Source organism: Neoarius graeffei, chromosome 25 (genome assembly GCF_027579695.1).
Source record: "Neoarius graeffei isolate fNeoGra1 chromosome 25, fNeoGra1.pri, whole genome shotgun sequence".
Taxonomy (NCBI): domain Eukaryota; kingdom Metazoa; phylum Chordata; class Actinopteri; order Siluriformes; family Ariidae; genus Neoarius; species Neoarius graeffei.
This window is the reverse complement of record NC_083593.1, coordinates 14,598,744-14,626,266: the sequence shown is the minus strand read 5'-3', so window position 1 is coordinate 14,626,266 and position 27,523 is coordinate 14,598,744. Positions and strand designations below refer to the sequence as shown.

General features: G+C 41.8%; 1 protein-coding gene across 1 annotated transcript in view; it reads left to right on the top strand.

Annotated features, from left to right (window-relative positions):
- slc4a5b (solute carrier family 4 member 5b) overlaps positions 1-24,916 on the top strand; it is an 81,040-nt gene extending 56,124 nt beyond the window's left edge. Inside the window, exons 11-28 of the mRNA XM_060909615.1 lie at positions 362-519; positions 1,369-1,456; positions 4,854-5,008; positions 5,136-5,261; positions 6,155-6,329; positions 7,871-8,004; positions 8,211-8,482; positions 8,762-8,826; positions 9,044-9,235; positions 11,332-11,445; positions 11,681-11,794; positions 12,088-12,249; positions 12,523-12,701; positions 12,966-13,038; positions 17,105-17,173; positions 17,470-17,643; positions 24,309-24,482; positions 24,818-24,916. Of these exons, the coding sequence (XP_060765598.1) occupies positions 362-519; positions 1,369-1,456; positions 4,854-5,008; positions 5,136-5,261; positions 6,155-6,329; positions 7,871-8,004; positions 8,211-8,482; positions 8,762-8,826; positions 9,044-9,235; positions 11,332-11,445; positions 11,681-11,794; positions 12,088-12,249; positions 12,523-12,701; positions 12,966-13,038; positions 17,105-17,173; positions 17,470-17,643; positions 24,309-24,482; positions 24,818-24,916 (2,523 nt within the window). The remainder of the gene's footprint in view (positions 1-361; positions 520-1,368; positions 1,457-4,853; positions 5,009-5,135; positions 5,262-6,154; positions 6,330-7,870; positions 8,005-8,210; positions 8,483-8,761; positions 8,827-9,043; positions 9,236-11,331; positions 11,446-11,680; positions 11,795-12,087; positions 12,250-12,522; positions 12,702-12,965; positions 13,039-17,104; positions 17,174-17,469; positions 17,644-24,308; positions 24,483-24,817) is intronic.
- The last annotated feature ends 2,607 nt before the right edge of the window (positions 24,917-27,523 follow it).

Genomic DNA, 27,523 nt, shown 5'->3' with positions numbered 1-27,523 from the left:
ACTTAAATCTAAGGAAAAGTTTAAAAAAAAAAGTAAGTTAAAAAGACAGTGAAGAGTGACTCTGGTAGGTTGCCACCTGGGACGGCGCCAGATTTGGCTGCTTGCATATCATATCATGCAGAACCATCAGTCACTGATAATGAAGTAATTTATAATATGCTCAATGACCTTCATGAGCACTATAGCTACAACTCTGTTTTCTGAAGATGAGAATAGGTATAACTACTGCACATGTGAGAAATTTTATATATATTATTCTTGTTTACTAGGATACTAATAAACTGAAAAATGCAGATTATGTGCTTCATGATCTCACTTTTAACCCAATAAATGATCACTATGCTGAAATGTTACTCACCAGCTCAAGAACAAGTTTATGAAGAAAATTCCTAGAGATGCTGAGGCATCCAATGTGCTGATTGGAGAGGTGGACTTCCTAGACAAGCCTTTCGTGGCCTTTGTCCGTCTTGCTCAAGCCACAATGTTGGGTGGACTGACTGAAGTCCCTGTACCAACTAGGTAATTTTATATATACAGGGTGTCCCCAAAAAATGTACTCACTCAGGATCGTTTTCATTTAGAGCTTGGATTAATGTTGGAATGTAACATTTCCAATGAACTTGCTTCAAAATGCAATGGGCGCTTGATTTTGGGATTCCTGTCTCACAAGCCATTTGTTGTACATATTTCTGTGGGGATCGGTTGAGGGTTTCCAGCAATTGATTTTCCTTTGTGAAAATTGATTTTTTTCCCCCTATTTGAACTTCTACTTCATTTTATTATTTTATTTCTACTATTGTTTAATTCTTATTATATTTCTTCCCATTTATTTTATGTAATTTTATTCTCTATTGTTTACTGTTTTGCTTTTACTTCTGTAAAGCACATTGAACTGCCACTGTGTATGAAATGTGCTATATAAATAAACTTGCCTTGCCTTGCCTTTGTGGGGCTGGTTGATGACCGTGGTCTTCCTGAACACTCCTTATGGACGTCATGCACAGTTCCATCTGATTCAAACTTATCTCAGATGCAAGCAATGGTGCATCGAGTTGGTGGATCTTTGTGAAAATGTCTTCTAGTAGCACTTTATGATAAATTTTCTTCAAAACTTAGTCATACTTCTGCCATTATCAGGGTTAATTTGGTCTGAAAAGAAATGAAAAATCCAATGAGTTATAAGGAGTCAAAATGTAAGGTTTTTTGGGACACCCTATATATATATATATATATATATATATATATATATATATATATATATATATATATATATATGTGTGTGTGTGTGTGTGTGTTTCTCTTTTTTCAATCTGGAGTACTGAAAATTCTTTGTATTTCCTCAGCAATTTTATTGTTTTTTTTTTCTAGGTTTCTCTTCATTTTGCTTGGCCCTCATAGCAAAGTGAAGTCCTACAATGAAATTGGCCGTGCCATTGCCACCCTCATGGTTGATGATGTAAGAATCAATGGATAAATACAACCCCGTTTCCAAAAAAAAAAGTTGGGACACTGTGTAAAATGTAAATCCTGGAAACCCTATATTTAATTGAAAATAATAAAAAGACAACATATCAAATGCTGAAACTGAGAAATTTTATTGGTTTTTGTAAAATATATGCTAATTTTGCATTTAATGTCAGCAACACATTTCAAAAAAAGTTGGGACAGGTGCGATAAAAGACTGGAAAAGTTGTGTATTGCTTAAATACTTCAATGCACTGTGTGGTAGCGGGGGCGTGATCAAATGTCAGTTTGTGAATGGAGGGTGAGACCTGGGAAGGTGAGTGACAAAGTGATCACACCTGTCATTAATTGTGTGTGTGTGTGTGTGTGTAGTGTTGTGCATGAACGCGTTCAAAAGAACGCGTTCATTGAACACGCTCGTTTTTCCATGAACTTTGAACTGAACGCAACAACTTTGTAATGAAAGAACTTGAACGTGAATTTGTTCAAATTATGCGACATGAACGACAAACATGAAGATGAACGAAACATGAAACCTGATGAATCGAGTGGCACGTCTACTTGCAAGATATTTTACGTTCTACTACTTCACTGTCAGTCTGATGTTGTTGTCACTCACTGCCCTGAGGTGCCGCGTGTGTGCAATGCATCATGGATAACGTAGTGTGAAGCCGGAGATAGTGGATGGCTCTATGATTTGGCTCCATACTACGTTACCCATGATGCAGCAGAGCAGAGTAGGCGTAACCCAGCGTTCCCTAGCTACAGGCAGCAGACAGCGTGCACACCACAGCCGGCGCACACTCACAGCAACATGGCCAGTGAAAGTTCAAGTAGCGGCACGGAGAACACAGATGAGACGGATTCTCCTCATGGTTATTTACAGCAATTTTACACAATTTCACACAAAGACTCAGACGGTAAAAGCCTTACCTTTCTGTGTAAGCTCTGTCCACCTTTCCTGAAAAAAACAAGTAAGAACATCGACAACGTCGTTCTCAAATTTGAAACGACACATTGAGTTGAAGCATCTGTCCAGTTTCAAAGCATATATGCAAGTCCTCGAGGATCAGAAGGGAAAGGGCAAGAAGATCCCCTGCCAAAATCCCAAAATCCAAGTCACACTGCCTGCAGCCTTCAAGAGTACCACTGTCTCCCAGCAGCAGGTAGATAAACTGATTATTGACTACATTGTGGAAGATTTACAACCACTAAGCAAAGTTGAGAAATCCTCGTTCATCAGACTAGTTTATTAGAAGTTACTGTTAGTTGAAACTGAAAGCATTTGTTTGAAGTCACGTGTAACGTTTTGGTGCAGTGGTTGAGTCAGTGAAGAAATCAAAATATTTTGTCCTTTTTCCATATACAGTATGTACAATAACTTCCATTTTGTGTGATAGAATATCTATAATATGTGAGTAGTTTTGAGCTAGAATGTAGCATATGATTTTAGTCTTTATTTTCATATTCCGCCAAAAAGTAAAATGAACTGAACTTTGAACTAGTTCAGAATTAAAACTGTGAACTATGAACGTGACCAGTTCACTTTTAACATGTTTGAACTGAACTTGAACTAGTTCAAAAAAAGTGTGAACTTGCACAACACTGTGTGTGTGTGTGTGTGTGTGTGTGTGTGTGTGTGTGTGTGTGTGTGTGTTAAGATGTAACTTAAAGCTGAAAAGCTATTGTAAAAATAAACAAGACTGAGTTTACCATCATTACCCACCTGTCTATGCTTCAGTGTTCCAGGCACTCTCAGGTTGTACACTGCTGCCGAAATGGCTGTTGATCCTCCTGCTGCAGCAAGGCCTTGGAGCACTGCTCCTGTTCCTTGTGCAGGGCAATCAGTGCTTGGTGCTGGCTTTGTTGGGTGGTGGTGAGGGCATGGACAAGGTCTTTGAAGAGGGAGGACTCCATGAAAGCAGTTCCCTTCAGTGTTCCTGGGTTTCGGCACCAGTGTAGAACGTCTCTGAGAGTGGATGGAACACTGAAGCACAGACAGGTGTGTAGTGATGATAAACTCAGTCTCTTTTATTTTCACAATAGCTTTTCAGCTTTAAGTTACATCTTAACTTGCATATGAGCACGCGCGCGCACACACGCTCCAGTCGGGAGACGAACCACCTCTCCGCTTTCTCCTTCCTTATTAGCACTCTGCCATTACTGCAAAACACACACACACAAATTAATGACAGGTGTGATCACTTTGCCACTCACCTTCCCCGGCCTCGTGCTCTATTCATAAACCAACACTTGACCGCAACCCTTCTGCCACACACTGCATTAAAAACAGATATGATTCTGTAGTATAAATCACTGTACTGGCTCAGGAACACCTCTGAAAACCATCATTGTGTGAACACAGTTCGTCACTGCATCCACAAATGCAAATTATAATCATATATAAACAATATCCAGAAACAACACTGCCTTCTCTGGGCCCGAGCTCATTTACGATGGACTGAGGTGATGTGGAAAAGTGTCCTGTGGTCTGACAAATTTAAATTTGAAATTCTTTTTGGAAATCATGGATGCTGCTTCCTCTAGGCTAAAGAGAAGATGGACCATCCATCTTGTTATCAGCACACAGTTCAAAAGCCAGCATCCATGATGGTATGAGGGTGCACTGGTATACATGGCATGGGTAGCTTGCACAACTGGGAATGCACTATTAATGCTAAATAATATATACAGGTTTTGAATCAACATGCTTCTATTCAGACAAGGTCTTTTTCAGGCAAGACAATGCAAAACCACATTCTGCATAGCTCCATAGTAAAAGAGTCCAGGTGCTAAACTGGCCTGCCATCCAGACCTGTTGCCCATTTAAAACTTTTTTCAACTAATGAAAAGAAAACACAACAAAAGAGACCTCAAACTGTTGAGCAGCTGAAATCTTTATATCAACCAAGAATGGGACAATATTTTATTTTCAAGACTACAGCAATTGGTCTCATCAGTTCCCAAAGGTTTCCAGAGTGTTGTTAAAAGAAGAGGTGATACAACACAGTGCTAAACATGCCCCTATCCCAACTTTTTTTGAAACATGTTGCTGACATCAAATTCTAAATGAAGATGTATTTTTCAAACAAAAATAAACATTCTCAGTTTCAACATTTGGTATGTTGTCTCTACTATTTTCAACTATTTTACCAGGGTTTCCACAATTTGCAAATCATCACATTCTGTTTTTCTTTATATTTTACATAACATCCCAACCTTTTTTTTTCTTTTTTTGGGGGGTGGGGTGGGGTGGGGGCGGGGATTGTATTTTTATAGTTCTAAATGATTTTGTGCCTCAATTTTTTGTGTAATGAGCTACACATGGGGAAAAAAACCCCAAAACATTTACACACATTATGCCATTGTTTATTTAATTCTCTCACCAGCTCTTCAGCAGTGTGGCCTATAAAGCCAGACACCGTGAAGACTTAATTGCAGGACTGGATGAGTTTTTGAATGAGGTGACTGTTCTCCCACCAGGAGGGTGGGACCCAAAGATTCGTATTGAGCCACCGAAGAAAGTTCCTTCAGCAGAGATGAGGTTTGAGGATGCGAATTGTGGGAAATGGACATGATGTAATCTGGTTTTGAATATCTGTATTAATAAAAATGAACCAAAAAGTGCAAAAGAGGTGAGTAAAATATATTTGCTCTCTATTTTGCTGCAGAAAGTCAGTGTTTTCATTAAATGAGCTGGGGCAAACAAATGGAACTGCAGGAGGAGGAGGAACAGCTGATGATGAAGAGATGCCAGCTGCTCATGAGCTAGGAGAGGAACTGGCCTTCACTGGGAGGTAATGTTACCCAGTACACTCTGAACCCTAACATTTTTCTACCTTCTTGTAGATTTAGGGGTGGCACGGTGGTGTAGTGGTTAGCGCTGTCGCCTCACAGCAAGAAGGTCCGGGTTTGAGCCCCGTGGCCGGTGAGGGCCTTTCTGTGTGGAGTTTGCATGTTCTCCGCGTGGGTTTCCTCCGGGTGCTCCGGTTTCCCCCACAGTCCAAAGACATGCAGGTTAGGTTAACTGGTGACTCTAAATTGACCGTAGGTGTGAATGTGAGTGTGAATGGTTGTGTGTCTATGTGTCAGCCCTGTGATGACCTGGCGACTTGTCCAGGGTGTACCCCGCCTTTCGCCCGTAGTCAGCTGGGATAGGCTCCAGCTTGCCTGCGACCCTGTAGAACAGGATAAAGTGGCTAGAGATAATGAGATGAGATGAGATGAGATGAGATGAGATGAGATGGTACATGGGGTGGCACGGTGGTGTAGTGGTTAGCGCTGTCACCTCACAGCAAGAAGGTCCGGGTTCGAGCCCCGTGGCCGGCGAGGGCCTTTCTGTGCGTAGTTTGCATGTTCTCCCCGTGTCCGCGTGGGTTTCCTCCGGGTGCTCCGGTTTCCCCCACAGTCCAAAGACATGCAGGTTAGGTTAACTGTTGACTCTAAAATGACCGTGAGTGTGAATGGTTGTCTGTGTCTGTGTGTCAGCCCTGTGATGACCTGGCGACTTGTCCAGGGTGTACCCTGCCTTTCGCCCGTAGTCAGCTGGGATCGGCTCCAGCTTGCCTGCAACCCTGTAGAATAGGATAAAGTGGCTAGAGATGATGAGATGAGATATTATGAGATGGCAGACTTTGATGATTTCTCCAGCATGTTTGCTTTGACTCTGTGTATTGTGTATGTAATATAGATTTTGTGGAGGCCTTTGGCTTGATATCAAACGGAAACTCCCATGGTTGCTGAGTGATTTCTATGAGGGCTTTCACATCCAGTCTATCTCAGCTGTGCTCTTCATATACCTGGGATGCATCACTAATGCCATCACATTTGGAGGACTCTTAGGAGATGCCACCGACAACTACCAAGTAAGTACCATTATTTATTACAAAGCAGTACTAAGCTCAGTCTAGTTCTTCCCATACTCTGTATGTTATTTTTACCTTTACTTATTTAAAAATTTACCCTTTTATTGGACCTTAAGCAGGAGCTCCCAAATAGTTCAGTTGGCTGTGGCTTTTTATATGCATTGACTGTTACTGGTGCCACATTCAAATATCAGCAGTGCCTTAGCCATATTTATTTTGTAAAAGATGGCTTTGGGAGAACCTCTCTCTCTCTATCTCTCTCTCAGTATGGAATGATTCTAGAGTTTTTGGTAACATACACAAGAAGCACAGTTTTTTTCTATCACAGCATATGAAAAGCAGTAAAGGTTATAGTCTTGGCATCATGATAGGACATACTCTGTTCTTCTTTGTCCCATAGCCAGCAAGGGCCGTAGGGGCACCACTGATGACATTTTAACAGTCCATCATTGGTGTGTCTAGGCCAGGGCATTTAGGTGGGGTTTACATTAGACCGTATCAGCGGATCATCAGATTAACGTTTTTAAAACGATTAGTGTGCACACAGCAATGCCAATACACGATTCGCGTGCACATAGCAACACCAATACACGGATACGCTCGGCTCCGCAGGCATCCTGCGCTCCAAATCACTCCGCCCTGAACAGCGAGTGCCCTCTGGAGGGTGCACACTCCGGCCCTGCGCAGCCCAGAGCGCGCGAGTGAAGCGCACGAGCAGTGATTCGGGACTGAGCCGCTGTGTGTGTGATCTCAGTGCATGTCGGGCATGCGCGTCACTTACCACTTGCAAGTGGAAGGATGGCAAGCCTAAAGACAATCATAACTACACAATGGGTAGTATTTGCATCAGTATTTGCAGTATTTTCATACTTTTATACTCTTTAATGAAAGGTGATACAAGGCGGAAGTCCGCGCCGTTTTTCAGCAGTCGCATCACATGACCAACACCAGCGAATCAGGAAGGTGGATGCCACAGTGACGTTGTCCAATGACGACGCCAGCTAGAGCTCAGCACAGCATATTCGCGTATCCGCGTATTCTCAATGTTTACACAGCACCGGACCAGACACGATCTGGATTGAATACGTGGACCCTGGTGGATTCCCGTTTCCCGGCGTTTCCAGGCGTTTTAATGTAAACGGACAGTGCATCCGCGAAGAAAACGAGACAGATACGGTCTAATGTAAACTTGGCCTTAAACTTGGTGGGGCCCATCCCTCTCCAAGCTTGATCACTGGGCAATTTAGAGTAACCAGTTAACAGATGCATGTCTTTGGACTGTGGGAGAAACCAGAGCACCTGGAGGAAACCCATGCAGACACAGGGAGAACATGCAAACTCCACACAGAAACGCCCCTGTCAGCTGCTGGGCTCGAACCCAGAACCTTCTTGCTGTGAGGCGACAGTACTAACCACTACACCACCCATACTCTCTTAGATGAGTGCAAACATTAGGAGAAAATTTAGGTCTTAAGGTTCTTTTAAAGAAATGCCTGGAATAACCTGATTTATAAGTTCTGAATTATTATTCTGTGCTCTAGGGTGTGATGGAGAGCTTCCTTGGCACAGCTCTCGCAGGAACGGTCTTCTGCGTTTTTGGTGGCCAACCCCTCATTATCCTGAGTTCCACAGGACCTATATTGGTCTTTGAAAAACTGCTCTATGAGTTTTGCAAGTGAGTGCGATGGACTGTGGGAAATACCACTACTTCATGTTTGTTTTTTATTCAAGTATTTCTACTGATTAATATGGATTGCCTTTTTCCGTTCTTCTGTAAATAGGATATCAGCCATTAAAACCAGGAATTGTGTCCCTATAAGTGATAGAGGTTTACAGTTTTTCTGAGTTCAGTTATATGACTTCATTGTTTTCTACAATCAGGACTAATGACATTGACTACATGGAGCTGCGCTTGTGGATTGGACTGCACTCCTGCCTTCAGTGTCTCATCCTGGTGGCCTCAGATGCCAGCTACATCATTAAGTACATGACACGTTTCACTGAGGAGGGCTTCTCCAGCCTCATCTCCTTTATCTTCATCTCTGATGCTATAAAGAAGATGGTGGGAGCATTTCAGTACTACCCTATTAACATGAACTTCAAGCCTGACTACATCACTACATACAAGTGTGAATGTCTGGCTCCAGACCAAGGTGAACATCACTGAAGTGTAAATGAGCCTTACAGTTTATGACTTTTTTGTTGCAGGAAAGGCTGGTTCTTGAAGTTCATCACCTTATTTGTCAATGGTTTTGTTGCATACATTACATACACCTATCTGATTGTCATATGAGCTGATAGAACCACATAAGCTTTGTTTTCCTGATTGTCATGTACATTCCATGTAGTGATTTACATGGGCAATGAAGACACTGTTTTAACTTGCATTCTTGACTTCTTTTTATACTGTTTTTTTTTTTTTTTTGTAATAGGAACTTCAGTGGTTTTCAATTCATCTACTCTATTTGGTCCAGACAACTTTACTGATTATTCCTTGGTAAGAGCAGGCTGTAAAGCCATCAGGACTGTAATTTTCCTTTTTTCTGCAAAGTTATGCTTTTAAAAATATCAGCTATTGATGAGGTAGAATTACATAATGTGCTTTGATTAATGGCTATACATTACCAATTGTTTTTTAATTTGGCACATTTATGGTATACTTATTCTTTTAATCTCTTTTTTTAATTACTGTATATGCTCTTTCTTCCACATAGTACAACTTCACAGTCCTGGACTGGAGTCAGCTGAGTAAAAATGAGTGTCTAAAGTATGGTGGATCTCTAGTGGGCAAATCCTGCAAGTTTGTTCCTGACTTGGCTCTCATGTCCTTCGTCCTGTTTTTCGGCACCTATTCCATGACCATTTCACTCAAGAAGTTTAAGTCCAGCCGCTACTTCCCTACCAAGGTTTGAATGACCCAGCAAGAATATTTTAAGACTATGACCTGAAAAACCAAGGTGAAATAATAGTTAAAAATAACTGATATTTGTAGACTTAAATCAAAAAAGTTAGTTTGTGCCACTTGGCCTCTTTCTCCTATTTGTACACACACACCTGCTAACAGAAGGATGCCTAAGTATGTGAAAGATTTTGTGTACCTAGCATTATTGAAATAAAGATAAACTATATTGCAGATTTCAAAATCAGTATTACAATTGAATTAATGTACAACTTTTAAAATGGGCTAAGCCAATGGAACATCCATTGCTACAACCCCGATTCCAAAAAAGTTGGGACAAAGTACAAATTGTAAATAAAAATGGAATGCAATGATGTGGAAGTTTCAAAATTCCATATTTTATACAGAATAGAACATAGATGACATATCAAATGTTTAAACTGAGAAAATGTATCATTTAAAGAGAAAAATTAGGTGATTTTTAAATTTCATGACAACAACACATCTCAAAAAAGTTGGGACAAGGCCATGTTTACCACTGTGAGGCATCCCATTTTCTCTTTACAACAGTCTGTAAACGTCTGGGGACTGAGGAGACAAGTTGCTCAAGTTTAGGGATAGGAATGTTAACCCATTCTTGTCTAATGTAGGATTCTAGTTGCTCAACTGTCTTAGGTCTTTTTTGTCATATCTTCTGTTTTATGATGCGCCAAATGTTTTCTATGGGTGAAAGATCTGGACTGCAGGCTGGCCAGTTCAGTACCCGGACCCTTCTTCTACGCAGCCATGATGCTGTAATTGATGCAGTATGTGGTTTGGCATTGTCACGTTGGAAAATGCAAGGTCTTCCTGAAAGAGACGTCATCTGGATGGGAGCATATGTTGCTCTAGAACCTGGATATACCTTTCAGCATTGATGGTGTCTTTCCAGATGTGTAAGCTGCCCATGCCACATGCACTAATGCAACCCCATATCATCAGAGATGCAGGCTTCTGAACCGAGCGCTGATAACAACTTGGGTCGTCCTTCTCCTCTTTAGTCCGAATGACACGGCGTCCCTGATTTCCATAAAGAACTTCAAATTTTGATTCGTCTGACCACAGAACAGTTTTCCACTTTGCCACAGTCCATTTTAAATGAGCCTTGGCCCAGAGAAGACGTCTGCGCTTCTGGATCATGTTTAGATACAGCTTCTTCTTTGAACTATAGAGTTTTAGCTGGCAACGGCGGATGGCACGGTGAATTGTGTTCACAGATAATGTTCTCTGGAAATATTCCTGAGCCCAATTTGTGATTTCCAATACAGAGGCATGCCTGTATGTGATGCAGTGCCGTCTAAGGGCCCGAAGATCACGGGCACCCAGTATGGTTTTCCGGCCTTTACCCTTACGCACAGAGATTCTTCCAGATTCTCTGAATCTTTTGATGATATTATGCACTGTAGATGATGATATGTTCAAACTCTTTGCAATTTTACACTGTCTAACTCCTTTCTGATGTTGCTCCACTATTTGTCGGTGCAGAATTAGGGGGATTGGTGATCCTCTTCCCATCTTTACTTCTGAGAGCCGCTGCCACTCCAAGATGCTCTTTTTATACCCAGTCATGTTAATGACCTATTGCCAATTGACCTAATGAGTTGCAATTTGGTCCTCCAGCTGTTCCTTTTTTGTACCTTTAACTTTTCCACCCTCTTATTGCCCCTGTCCCAACTTTTATGAGATGTGTTGCTGTCATGAAATTTCAAATGAGCCAATATTTGGCATGAAATTTCAAAATGTCTCACTTTCGACATTTGATATGTTGTCTATGTTCTATTGTGAATACAATATCAGTTTTTGAGATTTGTAAATTATTGCATTCCGTTTTTATTTACAATTTGTACTTTGTCCCAACTTCTTTGGAATCGGGGTTGTAAATTACAAATGAAAGATGTGGGTTATTAATGAATGAACTTTGAAACTGTATTTGGATGTTAATGATACTAGGTGATGTTTACTGTAAAAACCATGAGACCTTTTCCTTTTCCTGCCTATCATGTTTATATCATTTTTTTTATGTTTACCTGTTTTGACTCCTTAACTCCCAACCTCATCCCTCAGTGGCGTACATTGATTGCAGATTTTGCCATTATTATATCCATTATGGTCTTCTGTGCCCTGGATCACCTGATGTCCCTGGAAACTCCCAAACTGCATGTGCCCACTGAGATCAAGGTCACACAACTGCCCTTCTGTGTCATAATCATACCCTTAAAGAAATGATTTTCTTGAATCATATTTCCTCTTTTAGAATGGATTTGAAATCATAAAGTACATAATTGACTACTGCAGTGTTGTAGTGTTGTGTGTTCTAAATGCTTTTTTCCCCCTTCTCTTACTTTAACTCCTTGTGTATGATTGTATGTCTGCTCTTTATATTTCTTTCTTATTCCTCTCTGTAAATGTGTAGCTTCGGAAACTCATCAGTGATTTTGCCATCTTCACATCAATCATGACTTTTGTTGGTCTTGATATTTTAATGGGGCTTGAAACACCTAAACTTATTGTGCCTACAGAGTTTAAGGTATGATCCTGATTAGCTAACTGTACTAAGTCATGCATTTTGGTCAAAGACTATTATTGATGTACAATTTTGATTATATTTAATGCACACGATTTTCATTTATATGAATCTATAAAGAGTGGTTTCTGATTGCAGTTTAAAATAGTCCGAACTAAATCACATGTCTGAAAGCATGGGATAGCTTTAATCTCAGGGGCAAAAAAACAAAACAAAAACAGACTAGTCTTTCTTAACTATCTTTTTAAAACCCAACTTACCCTTTTTCTCACTTGCATCTATCTTTGTCACGACAGCCCACTCGGCCAGATCGTGGTTGGGTTGTCATGCCCATTGGAAAGAACCCCTGGTGGATGTATTTGGCTAGTTTTGTGCCTGCTCTTCTTGTTACCATCCTTATTTTCATGGATCAGCAGATCACTGCTGTTATTGTCAACCGCAAGGAGAACAAACTCAAGGTACATTATAGTAAAAGTCATTCTCTTGAACAAACTGATGAAGTGTTATACTGTATTTGTCGATAAAATATTAACTAAAACCTGTGTTTTTGTATTTAATGCAACAGATCATCAATTTTGTACATATATAATTTTTTGGCCTTAACCACTGCATTTCATGCAACAGTTTATACCAAAGCTTAGTGTATCCTAACTCAGTGTAAATTAGAGAGTGGCATATTTTTAATTTATAACAGATTTTACCCATTTTTTTCCCATGCTGAACTTGAGCAGAAAGGATGTGGCTACCATTTAGACATGTTTTGGGTGGGAATCCTCATGGCTGTCTGCTCTTTCCTGTGCTTGCCATGGTATGTAGCAGCTACAGTCATCTCCATTGCTCACATAGAGTCCCTTAAGATGGAGAGTGAATGTAGTGCTCCCGGGGAGCAGCCACAGTTCCTGGGAGTGCGGTAAGTGAACATTAAATTATTAAAAGTAATATATTCTGTCTGCGATGACCTGGCGACTTGTCCAGGGTGTACCACGCCTCTCGCCCATAGTCAGCTGGGATAGGCTCCAGCTTGCCTGCGACCCTGTACAGGATAAGCAGCTACAGATAATGGATGGATGGAATATATTCTGTTTAATTTATTATTTATTTACAGTTTAATTTACTTCTTTTTTGTTCTGTTTAAATAATTAAATTGCATCTCTTCTTCCCTGATTTTCCACAGAGAGCAGAGGCTGACGGGTATCCTGGTTTTTGTACTCACTGGAGTTTCCATTTTTCTTGCTCCCATACTGCAGGTGAGTCTTGAGTTAGTCTACCTCAGGAAGGACTACTCTGATGATGTTCTATGCTTCTGATTCATCATGCTGTAACATGAAAGTTGTATTTTCATGTACAGTAGGGTCCCAAGATTTGGACAGTGACATAATTTTAATAGCTTTGCCTCTATAGAGGCCTTTCACATGACATCATCATAACTGTGGATTTGTTTATCCGGCCATAATGCTGGGCAAGCTTTGTGTTTGACAACAACTGGCACAAGTCTATGCAAGTGATTGTAAGCCCAATTCAGGAAACATCTGCAGATAAACTTATACAACCCCGATTCCAAAAAAGTTGGGACAAAGTACAAATTGTAAATAAAAACGGAATGCAATAATTTACAAATCTCAAAAACTGATATTGTATTCACAGTAGAACATAGGCAACATATCAAATGTTAAAAGTGAGACATTTTGAAATTTCATGCCAAATATTGGCTCATTTGAAATTTCATGACAGCAACACATCTCAAAAAAGTTGGGACAGGGGCAATAAGAGGCTGGAAAAGTTAAAGGTACAAAAAAGGAACAGCTGGAGGACCAAATTGCAACTCATTAGGTCAATTGGCAATAGGTCATTAACATGACTGGGTATAAAAAGAGCATCTTGGAGTGGCAGCGGCTCTCAGAAGTAAAGATGGGAAGAGGATCACCAATCCCCCTAATTCTGCGCCAACAAGTAGTGGAGCAATATCAGAAAGGAGTTTGACAGTGTAAAATTGCAAAGGGTTTGAACATATCATCATCTACAGTGCATAATATCATCAAAAGATTCAGAGAATCTGGAAGAATCTCTGTGCGTAAGGGTCAAGGCTGGAAAACCATACTGGGTGCCCGTGATCTTCGGGCCCTTAGACGGCACTGCATCACATACAGGCATGCTTCTGTGTTGGAAATCACAAAATGGGCTCAGGAATATTTCCAGAGAAAATTATCTGTGAACACAATTCACCGTGCCATCCACCGTTGCCAGCTAAAACTCTATAGTTCAAAGAAGAAGCCGTATCTAAACATGATCCAGAAGCGCAGACGTCTTCTCTGGGCCAAGGCTCATTTAAAATGGACTGTGGCAAAATGGAAAACTGTTCTGTGGTCAGACGAATCAAAATTTGAAGTTCTTTATGGAAATCAGGGACGCCGTGTCATTCGGACTAAAGAGGAGAAGGACGACCCAAGTTGTTATCAGCGCTCAGTTCAGAAACCTGCATCTCTGATGGTATGGGGTTGCATTAGTGCATGTGGCATGGGCAGCTTACACATCTGGAAAGACACCATCAATGCTGAAAGGTATATCCAGGTTCTAGAGCAACATATGCTCCCATCCAGACGACGTCTCTTTCAGGGAAGACCTTGCATTTTCCAACATGACAATGCCAAACCACATACTGCATCAATTACAGCATCATGGCTGCGTAGAAGAAGGGTCCGGGTACTGAACTGGCCAGCCTGCAGTACAGATCTTTCACCCATAGAAAACATTTGGCGCATCATAAAATGGAAGATATGACAAAAAAGACCTAAGACAGTTGAGCAACTAGAATCCTACATTAGACAAGAATGGGTTAACATTCCTATCCCTAAACTTGAGCAACTTGTCTCCTCAGTCCCCAGACGTTTACAGACTGTTGTAAAGAGAAAAGGGGATGTCTCACAGTGGTAAACATGGCCTTGTCCCAACTTTTTTGAGATGTGTTGTCATGAAATTTAAAAATCACCTAATTTTTCTCTTTAAATGATACATTTTCTCAGTTTAAACATTTGATATGTCATCTATGTTCTATTCTGAATAAAATATAGAATTTTGAAACTTCCACATCATTGCATTGCGTTTTTATTTACAATTTGTACTTTGTCCCAACTTTTTTGGAATCGGGGTTGTAGAAGTTATATCTAAAAGAACAATGCCAGAGACCTGTAGTGCTTTTGGATGCAATAACAGACGTGGATATAAGCCTGGTTTAACTTTTCACCGCTTCCCGGCAAACCCAGAAAAATGACAAAAATGGCAAACTGCAGTTAAATGGGAACACTGGATGCCAAAAAAGCATTCCCGTGAGTGGGGAGAACATTTTATATCAGGTTAGTATGAAAGCTCTGTGCAACGTTAAAATGTATATCTGGATGTGGGCTTTGGATGCGATACATTTTATTAGACCTAATGCTTGCCTAGACAAGCAGCATGTTTGTTACGTACTGATAATGTAGACTTGGCTAAACACCATAAAAATATGCTAGATCTAGGCCCCAGCTTGTTTATTACTATTAGAAGCCCACGTTTGAGCTTACCTTTGTCATAATAAGGAATTTTTTCCTTATCAGAAATTTCCCATAACATTCTGGCATGCACGAAACCTGCCTCGAAATATTGGTAGGCATCTGTAATTTTGTATACCTTTAGCATTTCTTCCGTGTATCTAAAAGTGCCAAATACTAAATAGTTCAGGTTGTCGTAGTATGCCAAATCTGGTAGCTGGTTTGCCGTACACTTTTCAAGTGGAATAAATACATTTGTGGGTAAATTAAGATGAAGTCTTTATTTTTGTCATATGTACACTCCATTTATACATTCCTCTTGGTACAACATGGTACATAAAATCATTAAAAGATTCAGAGAATCTGGAGAAATCTCTGTATGCAAGAGACAAGGCTGAAAACTGACATTGGATGCCTGTGATCTTTAGGCCCTCAGGAGACACTGCATTAAAAACAGACATGTCTGTAGTGGAAATCACTGTATGGGCTCAGGAACACTTCAGAAAACCATCGTCTGTGAAAACAGTTAATTACTGCATCCGTAAATGCAAGTTAAAACCAGACATAAACAATATCCAGAAATGCCACCACCTTCTCTGGGCCCGAGCTCTTTTACAATGGACTGAGGCGAAGTGGAAAATTGTCCCGAGGTCTGACAAATCAAAGTAGAAATTATTTTTAGAAATCATGGACACCACATCCTTCAGGCTAAAGAGGAGACCCATACGAAAAAGAACAGTAAAGAACTTATAAGAATTTACCACTGTCTTAGTAGTAAATCCTTATAAATATAAGGATAAATCCTTATAAGGATTTATAAATAAATATATATGCCATGTATGATTTACTCCTGAAAGTGGCCCATTTTGCATTTTCCTCATACTAGATTTTCATAAAAAATTTGTATGTATGAAGTGAACATTGTGCATGGTTTTTACAGATAATGTGTATGATGAATTACACCGTCTTTGTATGCTTCATGTAATGTTTGTAGTTTTAAATTATATTTTACAGTTTAAAATGTACATGCCTTTTATATGTAAATCCAACACAAACATATGTGGATTTACATATAAAAGGCATATACATTTTAAACTGTAAAATATAATTTAAAACTACAAACATTACATGAAGCATACAAAGACGGTGTAATTCATCATACACATTATCGGTAAAAACCATGCACAATGTTCACTTCATACATACTAGATTTTCATAAAAAATTTGTATGAGGAAAATGCAAAATGGGCCACTTTCAGGAGTAAATCATACATGGCATATATATTTATTTATAAATCCTTATAAGGATTTATCCTTATATTTATAAGGATTTACTACTAAGACAGTGGTAAACTCTTATAAGTTCTTTACTGTTCTTTTTCGTATGGGGAGGGACCATCCGGTTTGTTATCAGTGCACAGTTCAAAAGCCAGCATCTGTGATGGTATGAGGGTGCATTAGTGCACATGACATGGGCAGCTTGTACATCTGGGAAGGCATCATTAATTGTACATCAGGCAGGAATGGGACAACATTTCTCTTTCAAAACTACAGCAATTGGTCTCCTCAGTTCTCAAATGTTTACAGAGTGGTGTTAAAAGTAGAGGTGATGCAGCACAGTGGTAAACATGCTCCTGTCCCAACTTTTTTGGAATTGAGGTTGTGTGTATGTGTATATATAAATGTCCCATTCCCATTATATATATATATGGGAATGGGACAACACTGAAATTTCTCACTGAAATCTTTACTATGGTAATATTTTAACCAATCTGCTTTTTTTTTGTAGTATATTCCCATGCCAGTACTTTATGGTGTGTTCCTTTACATGGGTGTAGCCTCTCTCAGTGGCATTCAGGTGCGTGCACGCGCGCGCACACACACACATCTTCCTATTGACATTGACATAATTATTAATGCAGCTAATTAATGTCATGCCATCTTTTTAAATAAAAGATGCATTTAAAAGCATTTTCCTCATGGGGACCAGCCAAATGTCCCCAAAAATTCTAAAGTATCAGATATTCCTATCTTTGTAGGGACATTGGCAATATATAAAAACATAACAATCCTATACCCTGACCACACATACACATTGCGTTTAAATTACAGTTCTTCAGTCTTAATGTAAAGGATCTTAATCATATTGTTTAGTTTTGGGAGAGGATCAAGCTTATCCTGATGCCTGCCAAGCACCAGCCGGACTTCGTTTTCCTTCGCCATGTACCTCTGCGTCGGGTACATCTTTTCACCTTAGTCCAGATAACTTGTCTGGCTGTGCTCTGGATCCTCAAGTCCACTGTGGCAGCTATTATTTTCCCTGTTATGGTAAGATCTATGGTTTTTTTTTCTGTCCTCCAGATTCCTGTACATGTAAAAAAAAAAAAACATAAATAATTAAAAAAATAATAATAATAATTTAAAAAAAATAATAATAATAATAATGGCTGCACGGTGGTGTAGTGGTTAGTGCTGTCGCCTCACAGCAAGAAGGTCCGGGTGTGAGCCCCGTGGCTGACAAGGGCCTTTCTGTGCGGAGTTTGCATGTTCTCCCCATGTCCGCGTGGGTTTCCTCCGGGTGCTCCGGTTTCCCCCACAGTCCAAAGACATGCAGGTTAGGTTAACTGGTGACTCTAAATTGACCATAGGTGTGAATGTGAGTGTGAATGGTTGTCTGTGTCTATGTGTCAGCCCTGTGATGACCTGGCGACTTGTCCAGGGTGTACCCCGCCTTTCGCCCGTAGTCAGCTGGGATAGGCTCCAGCTTGCCTGCAACCCTGTAGAAGAGGATAAAGCAGCTAGAGATAATGAGATGAGATAATAATAATAATAATAATAATAATAATAATAATAATAATCACACACACACACACACATCACATTATCTCTAGCCGCTTTATCCTTCTACAGGGTCGCAGGCAAGCTGGAGCCTATCCCAGCTGACTACGGGCGAAAGGCGGGGTACACCCTGGACAAGTCGCCAGGTCATCACAGGGCTGACACACAGACAACCATTCACACTCACATTCACACCTACGGTCAATTTAGAGTCACCAGTTAACCTAACCTGCATGTCTTTGGACTGTGGGGGAAACCGGAGCACCCGGAGGAAACCCATGCGGACACGGGGAGAACATGCAAACTCCACACAGAAAGGCCCTCGCCGGCTCCGGGGCTCGAACCCAGGACCTTCTTGCTGTGAGGCGACAGCGCTAACCACTACACCACCGTGCCGCCCAATAATAATAATAATAATAATAATAAATTGGTATTGTATTTGATGTCAAGTAGTAATCATCCAACGGGCATCATTTTCTATCCTTTCATATTACTCCACTTGTCATAGGTAGTTCATGTTTACATTCAGCCATTTTGCAGAATACAATCCAAGCATATAAGTTCCATGTTCAAGGTGCCAATGATAAGACTAAATTTCCAAAGTTGCCCAGATAATTGCAATATGTTTAAACTAAACATACAAGTTTTTGGAACAAATGGCAGTGTGGCAGACACTGGTCAAGCAGTCAGTCAAACCAATTAATGATGCAATCATAAAAGGTGACAATAACAAACCTGCAGAGTGAAATCACACATGTAACGACAAATATCAAGAGTCATCAAACATATCAACAGATAAAAGAGCAGCAAAACCACAATTAGATTTACACACACCTTGACAAAAGTCAGGGTGACTGGATTTCAGATGAAAGGCAAACATCTGCAACATTTTGCCATAAGTCCAACTAGACATCAAACATGACCTAGATAATGGAAAAAATCCATCCATCCATTATCTGTAGCCGCTTATCCTGTTCTACAGGGTCGCAGGCAAGCTGGAGCCTATCCCAGCTGACTACGGGCGAAAGGCAGGGTACACCCTGGACAAGTCACCAGGTTATCGCAGGGCTGACACAGAGACAAACAACCATTCACACTCACATTCACACCTACAGTCAATTTGGAGCCACCAATTAGCCTAACCTGCATGTCTTTGGACTGTGGAGGAAACCGGAGCACCCGGAGGAAACCCACACAGACATGGGGAGAACATGCAAACTCCACACAGAAAGGCCCTCGCCAGCAGCTGGGCTTGAACCCAGGACCTTCTTGCTGTGAGGCGACAGTGCTAACCACTACACCACCTTGCTGCCCCTGGAAAAAAAATCAAATGAAAATATTTTGGAGATACTATTTTTGCATTTTCAGCTTGTTGCTCTGTTTGATATGTGTCATGAAAATGCCAGGCTGAATCTCATTGAGGTCATTTATTAATAACTCAACCACACACAACGTACATAACACATCCTTCTAACCTAGCATCTTCCTGAACATAACTGACTAAATTCCCAGAAGCCTTAGCTTCACGTAATGACGTCACCAATATGCGTATGATAACTGATAAACATTACATCGCATCACATCTCCCCCCTTAGTTAAGTAAATCATTACCACAAAATCAATCCCCTGTTTATAACTAAAACCTTCACTGCCAAATTTACTTTCAAATAAACCTGTAATAATGCATAACATGAACGGCTGGTAATTACTTCAAATCTTTGTTACTGTTATTCTTACTTGCTTCATTTAGGTACCATTAAACAAATGAACTCATTAATGAACTGTTTAACTCATTAACTCAGGTATCACTACCTGTTAAGCATCCACAACATAAAAATTCAACATTTCAAATCATTTTACATTCTTGTTACATTTCTCTTCTTTTTTTTTTTCTTACCACCTTCAGTTCTATTTAGGAACATAGTCCTTGAACCAGATAGGAGGGTTAATAACTCTCCCAGATGATCTTTTGGGGGTGGTAGGTGGTAGGCTTTGGGGACACAGTGGGACTGGGAGTGACAGGCCCCACCGAAGGAAGGGAAGGGGAGCCCGGGTCACAGGAACTGGCATGGCTCTGGTCACTAGTCTCTGATGCAGTGACCTGTTCTGATGACCCCGGCACTTCCTGGATGTGTCTCCGGTTCCGACGGGTGAGTGTCCCTTGGTCTGTTTGGACGTAGTAGGACCTGGGCTCAGGTGCCTGCGCGATGACTTTTGCTGGAGTCTTCCAGCCTTTCTCTCCATCCAACTTGACGTTGACGTGTTGACCCGACTGCAGTACAGGTAAGGGCCATGCTGAGTGTCGTCTGTTGTAAAAGAAACGGTAGGCACTTTTGGTTTGTTGGTCTTTGCTCCTCACAGCATCGTAGTCCACGGGACTCGGAGCCAGCTGCGCAGGTAGGACGGGAACCGTCGTCCTGATCTGTCGTCCGATGGCGAGTCGTGCTGGACTCAGACCTGTTGCAGTGATTGGAGTAGCCCTGTAGCTCATAAGGGCTAGGTGAGGATCTGGCTGCCGCAGGATGCGCTTTGCTGTGGCAACGCTCCGCTCTGCTGCCCCATTGGCTTATGGATAATGGGGACTGGACATTGTGTGTTTGAAGTTGTACTGTTCACTGAATGCTTGAAACTCAGCTGAAGTGAACTGGGTACCATTATCTGATACCAGCTCCAGGGGGATGCCCCACCTGACGAACATGCTTTTCAGGCGAGCAATCACTTGCTGACTGGTGGTGGTAGTCAGCTGTGCGATTTCAATGTCACGTGAGTAATAGTCCACAACAATGAGGTACTGTTTACCGTCTTGTTCACAGAGGTCAGCGGCAATTCTTTGCCACGGACCACCGGGCAGGGGCGTGGTCATCAGTGGCTCACGCCTCTGAGTAGGCTTGTTCTTCAGGCAAAATCCACATGCTCTCACCATTTCAGTGATGGTGCGGCCAATCCCTGGCCACCACACCGACATGCTGGCCCTTCTGCGACACTTAGTGAGCCCCTGATGGTCTTCATGTAGCTAGGACAGTACGTCTGCTTGCATTGAGCGAGGAATGACGATTCTGTCGTCATACAAGAGAAGTCCTTCTGCTTCTGACAAGTGTGCCTTGGCAGCATGGAACCCGTGTAGTGTGTATGGAATGCGTGCTAGCTCACCTGGCCAGCCGGCTCTGGTGTAGCGGATGACAGTCTGGAGATCAGTGTCCTGGCCAGTGGCTGCCCTAATCACGTCCAGTCTGTCACCTGTTATTGGTCTTGTTCCAATCACAGCTTGTACGTAGGCCTTTACCTCGTGCTCCGTGTCAGATGCGTCTCTGTCTGGCAGAGGATTGCGTGACAATGTATCCGCCACAACAAGTTGCTTTCCTGGGACGTGCACGGCGTCTGCATTGAATTTCATGAGACGCATCAGCAATCGCTGACATCTCACAGGTGCCTTGTCGAGGTCGTATGAGTTTATGAGAGGGATGAGTGGCTTGTGATCAGTTTGCAAACAGAATTTCTCCATGCCCTGCAGATACCTGGTAAACCGCTCACATGCCCATATGCTGGCGAGACACTCTTTCTCGATCTGGGAATACCGTCGCTCGGCTTCCGTCAACGTTCTGGAACAGAAGGCCACTGGTCGGAGTCCGTTCCCCTGCTCCTGTAACAACGCAGCCCCCAGACCAAAGCTACTGGCATCGGCACTGACTACAGTTGGTCTGGTTGTGTCGCAGTACGCCAGCACTGGCACGGAGGTCAGCATTTGCTTTACCCTCTTGAACGCTTGCTCCTGCGCCTCTCCCCAAACCCACACCGTGTCCTTTTTCAGCAGGCTGTTGACGGGGTGCATGACAGATGAGAGGTCAGGGAGGAATTTCCCCAAATAGTTGATCATTCCGATGGTCTGCCATAACTCTGTCATGTTGGTGGGACTCGGTAGCTCTGTTATTGCTCTGACTTTGCTCGCGTCCGGCCTGATGCCGTCTTTCCCTATCACATGGCCAAAGTACTGGATCTCAGATTTTCCAAACTGGCACTTACTCCGGTTGAGCTTTAGTCCAGACGCTCTGATGGTCTCCAGCACCTTTTGAAGATTCTCGTCGTGGTCCTTTCTGTCCTTGCCGAAGATCAGAATGTCATCCATGACCACCATGGTGCCTTCATGGTCTCTCAGGAGGGCACTCATTTTCTGCTGGAAAATTTCCGGGGCCGAGGTTATGCCAAACGGCAGCCTCCGGAAACAGAAACGACCCACCGGCGTGATGAACGTCGTCAGCCTCCTGCTACTGGCATCAAGTGGTATTTGCCAAAATCCACTGGAAGCGTCGACAGTGGAGAACACAGTAGCGCCTGAGAGCTTTGGTGCAATGTCTTCAAGCGTGGGCAGGATGAATCGCTCACGTTTCACTGCCTTGTTTAGTTTTGTCAAATTAACACAGATTCTGGGCTTTTTGTTCTTTTTGATCACCGGCACCATGGGGGCGCACCAATCAGTGGCTTCATGCACCTCTTCTATGATGCCCAAGGACTGCATGCGTTTCAGCTCCTCTTCCACTTGAGGCAGGATCGGGAAGGGAATGCGGCGAGGTGTGGGGATGCTATAAGGAGTGGCATTGGGCTGGAGCTCAATTTTCACAGGCTCACATTTCAAAAGTCCAATATCTCCAAAAACATCCTTGAAAGTTTCAATTCCATCCACTCTGTGAATTAGCCCCATTTCGGTAGCTATTCTCCTACCCAGCAGGTTGGTGGTGAATGGGCCCCTCATCACATAAATCCAGAATTGGTGATTCACACCACGTTTCTCAGGCTCTACTAAGAATTTGCCTTTGCAATCGAGCTTTCCACCAGGACTAGTGAAAACTGCATTTGTTTCTTTCAAAACAGGGCGCTGGGGCAGGCTGAGGAATGTCTGCTCTGATTTCACTGTAATATCTGCGCCTGTGTCAATTCTAAATTGCACAGTGGTCCCTTTAATTTGCAGATCTGTAAGCCACTTGTCTTCGTCGACTTCGGTGTTCTCAGTAACTGCTCTTAAGAACCAAGAGCTGCCCTCGTCACTATCGCTGTTAGCTGCTGCCACTGCTCTTACTGCCTTCGTTTTGCACATCACTTCAAAGTGTCCCTTTTTACTGCATTTACGGCACTGTTTGCCATTTGCTGGACATGCTCTGAACTCATGCACTCTGCCACATCTCGAATATCCATCTTCCTGTTTCAGTTGCCCTCTTTTAGCTTTAGCATTACTTTGTTTTTTCTCTGTCTGTTTGAATTGCTTTGGTTTACGTGTGATTGCACTTACTTCACTCTCTGGGGATCTGGCAGTGAGGCTTTGTGCCTTGATGAGCTCTGACTGTCGCGCGATGTTGATGGCTTTTTCTAAAGTCAAATCCGGGTCAAGCTGCAGTTTCTGAGACACCTCCATGTCCACTAATCCAATGACAATACGATCCCGTATCTGTTCATCTTTCATAGCACCGAAATCGCAGTACTCCGCCAGTTCATACAAATGTCTCACAAACGCCTCTATGCTCTCCCCTTGCCGTTGCGAGCGCCTGTGGAAGCATGCATGCTCGTGAATGACATTCCACTTGGGAACAAAGTGTTCGTCAAACTTTTTCATCGTTTCCCCATAATAATCCTCAACATCCTCAGGAAAAGTGAATGTGCTGAATATGGGCTCTGCTTCCTTACCCATGGCGTAGAGCAGTGTGTTGACTTGGATTTCCCCGTCCTCCTTGTCGAGTTTTGTAGCAACTCGGTAGCAAGAGAAGCGCTGTCTCCATACCGGTCATGTTGACGGTTGGGTGAAGTCAAACGACTCCGGCGCATGAAACTTGGCCATCTCGTTGCTTCAGTCGAACTTCTTCTCCTCACAGTCGATCACTCAGTCACTGGGCCACTTCTGACACCATGTCATGAAAATACCAGGCTGAATCTCGTTGAGGTCTTTTATTAATAACTCAAGCACACACGACGTACATAACACATGCTTCTAACCTAGCATCTTCCTGAACATAACTGACTAAATTCCCAGAAGCCTTAGCTTCACGTAATGACGTCACCAATATGCGTATGATAACTGATAAACATTACATCGCATCACAATATGTAAACCTCATATCACACTGAAAAAGTTTAAGATGAACATGGAGACGTTTGTGTCCTATTTCCAGATCCTCGGACTGATGGTGGTGAGAAAGTTGCTCGACTTTGTCTTCTCCCAGCATGACCTGGCCTGGTTGGATGACATCCTCCCTGAGAAAGACAAGAAGAAAAAGGATGATGAGAAAAAGAAGAAAGAAGAGAGAAAGAAAGCCAAATGCAGAGATCATGACAGTGATGAAGAGGTTAGTAGACAAATAAATCCTACTGAATACACACATAAATATGCTAACATGCTTGAAACCAATCATGTGCTCTGATCTGGGTCAATCTTTTGTGATTAATTATTGCATTGTTATTCTCCTTCTTTTCACAGTTCTGCTAAACAGGCACTGTGTAACTTTTGCTGCAATCTGTATGTGTCATTTATCAAAACTCCAGTTCCTATGTACCAGTCCTAGCATGATGTTTGATTTCGTTGGTGTGTCCTGCAAATGTACTCTGCTGAATGTTGTGTGTTTACATGAGCATATAAATTTAGTTGCATGGCAGTAGATTTTGGTTTCTGTGTCTCTCCCAGTTGAAATGTCCCAGTGACAGCCTTTCCTCAGTGAAGATACCAAAGGAACTGTCAGAATGTCCATCATCCTCCCCTGACCCTCCTCACACACCCTTTTGACATACACCCTACTGTATCTGACTGTGAGTGAACCTTAAAGTTCCTTCCTCTCGTGTCATATATGTCTACAGTATATCTAATATGGTGTATAAGTGTTTGAGCATTAGCATTGAAACTTAAATTTCCTGAATTAACACTGGAACATTAAATTTCTATTAATTGGATAAATTTGTTTGGACTGATTTTTAGATATGAAGACTCTGACCTAAATAGCATAGTGCATCTGTCTACTTTTGGACAATAGCCATTAATGTTGTATTTTATGATATTTATTGATCCCAAGAGAGTAAAATGACTAAACACAAAATATCAGCACAAGAATTAACTCGTGAGATACTAAAAATGACTAGAGAAGTAGAGCTTTAAAATATAAATGTGATTTGGTGATTTCTGACACTCAATTGGCTTATCCTTACTGTTTTTTTTAAACTGATTTTATTTTACTAGTGCACTTTAATTTGATTCTGATTAAAAAGCAAAAATACATTTAAACATCATTTGTCTGCATTTACAGTGATCACGATTGGCAACCCTTGTAAACGTTCGTCAGAAGGGTTAGAAAAAAATTAACTAAATGAACATAACATTTTAAATCAAAATCTGGCCACCTCTACTACGAAACTAAAACTTTCACTTTTCTGTAAACTCTACATCATGTCTGACTGCCAAATGCTGCTACATTACTGGTGGATTAGTATCATGTTACAGTGCCTTGCAAAAGTATTCATCCCCCTTAGTGTTTGTCCTGTTTTGTCGCATTACAAGCTGGTATTAAAATGGATTTTGGGGGGGTTAGCACCATTTGATTTACACAACATGCCTACCACTTTAAAGGTGCACATTGTTTTTGTATTATAACACAAACAATAATTAAGATGGAAAAACAGAAATCTGGAGTGTGCATAGGTGTTCACCCCCCCCTCATAGTCAATACTTTGTAGAGCCACCTTTTGCTCCAATTACAGCTGCAAGTCTCTTGGGGTATGTCTCTATTAGCTTAGCACATCTAGCCACTGGGATTTTTGCCCATTCCTCAAGACAAAACTGCTCCAACTCCTTCAAGTTAGATGGGCTGCATTGGTATACAGCAATATTCAAGTTATGCCACAGATTCTCATTTGGATTGAGGGCTGGGCTTTGATTAGGCCATTCCAAGAAATTTAAATGTTTCCCTTTCAGGCGCAGTTTTAAGAGGTGGCAAAAGGTGGCAGTTGCCACTGTAAAAATATGTCTTGCCACCACAGTTGCCCCCTATTTTAAAAATAATTATTTATTAAAACACATTTTTGAAATTCAATTATCTATCTACAGAGATACTAAGCCCTCATCTCATCTCTACCTACCGTTATTTACGTTATTTCACACCCCACCCCACCCCCGGAATTTTGAAATGGTTTCACCCAGAGAGAGACGTTCTTCTGTTATGATTCTTCTGAATACTCGACTTCTGATGAGGCAACGTGCTGGAGCAAAGCGGTTGGTCAAATTGTTTTCACCTGATAGAACACAGTCTTGTCCTTTCTATGTTAAATGCATTTTGGTACTCAATTATTCTTTTAGCCCAGCTCTCTTTATTATCAATATTTTTATATTGGTCGGTCAGCTAGCATAGAAGCTTTAGTTATGTCTGTGAATATTCTCAGTCATCCAGGTCATAGTAACTATGGGTGGTAAAAGAGAGCAACTGGACTTGCTTGAAAATTCTTGAAGACGTTTCACCTCTCATCCGAAAGGCTTCTTCAGTTCTGTCTGACTGGTAGGGAGTATCAGGTATTTATCCTCTCATGGATGAATATAATATGAGTATATTGGTGAAACCAAGCAACCGCTTCACAGGCGTATGGCTCAACACAGGAGAGCCAGTTCCTCAGGCCAGGACTCTGCTGTCTACCTTCATCTTAACAACAAAGGACACTCATTTCAGGATTCCAACGTACGCATTTTAGCCAGAGAGGATCGTTGGTATGAGCGAGGAGTTAAAGAAGCCATTTTTGTCAACCTGGAACGGCCATCACTGAACAGAGGTGGGGGTCTAAGACATAATTTATCAGCCACCTACAATGCAGTCCTTGGCACACTTCCCAGACAACTGAATGCACACCAAAACCCAGCTGTTTTCAGTGGCTCACAGGAGGACAGAGAGAATCAGCATTCCATTGATCACCTTAACGGGCAATCCATTGATCACCCTAACGACTCTCGAGGCCATTCACATTCAGCCCCCAGTGACCCACGCCAACAGGATGACTCAACGACACCTTAGATGAGCTTTTCATCCATGAGAGGATAAATACCTGATACTCCCTACCAGTCAGACAGAACTGAAGAAGCCTTTCGGATGAGAGGTGAAACGTCTTCAAGAATTTTCAAGCAAGTCCAGTTGCTCTCTTTTACCACCCAAGCTTTAGTTATCAATCAGAGACGTTAGTTTTTCTAAAACGTTAGTTTTTTGTTGGATGCAGTAGGCTATACAGTCATTGGTTGGATGTATGGAGTGCTGTCTCGCTAGGTTCCGGTAGTAGCTATACCTGTAAGTTATGTTTTACTTTCTGTGTATGCTAGGCAACGAAATGAAAGCTAATAGTTTTGTAAAATGAGAGGCTTTAG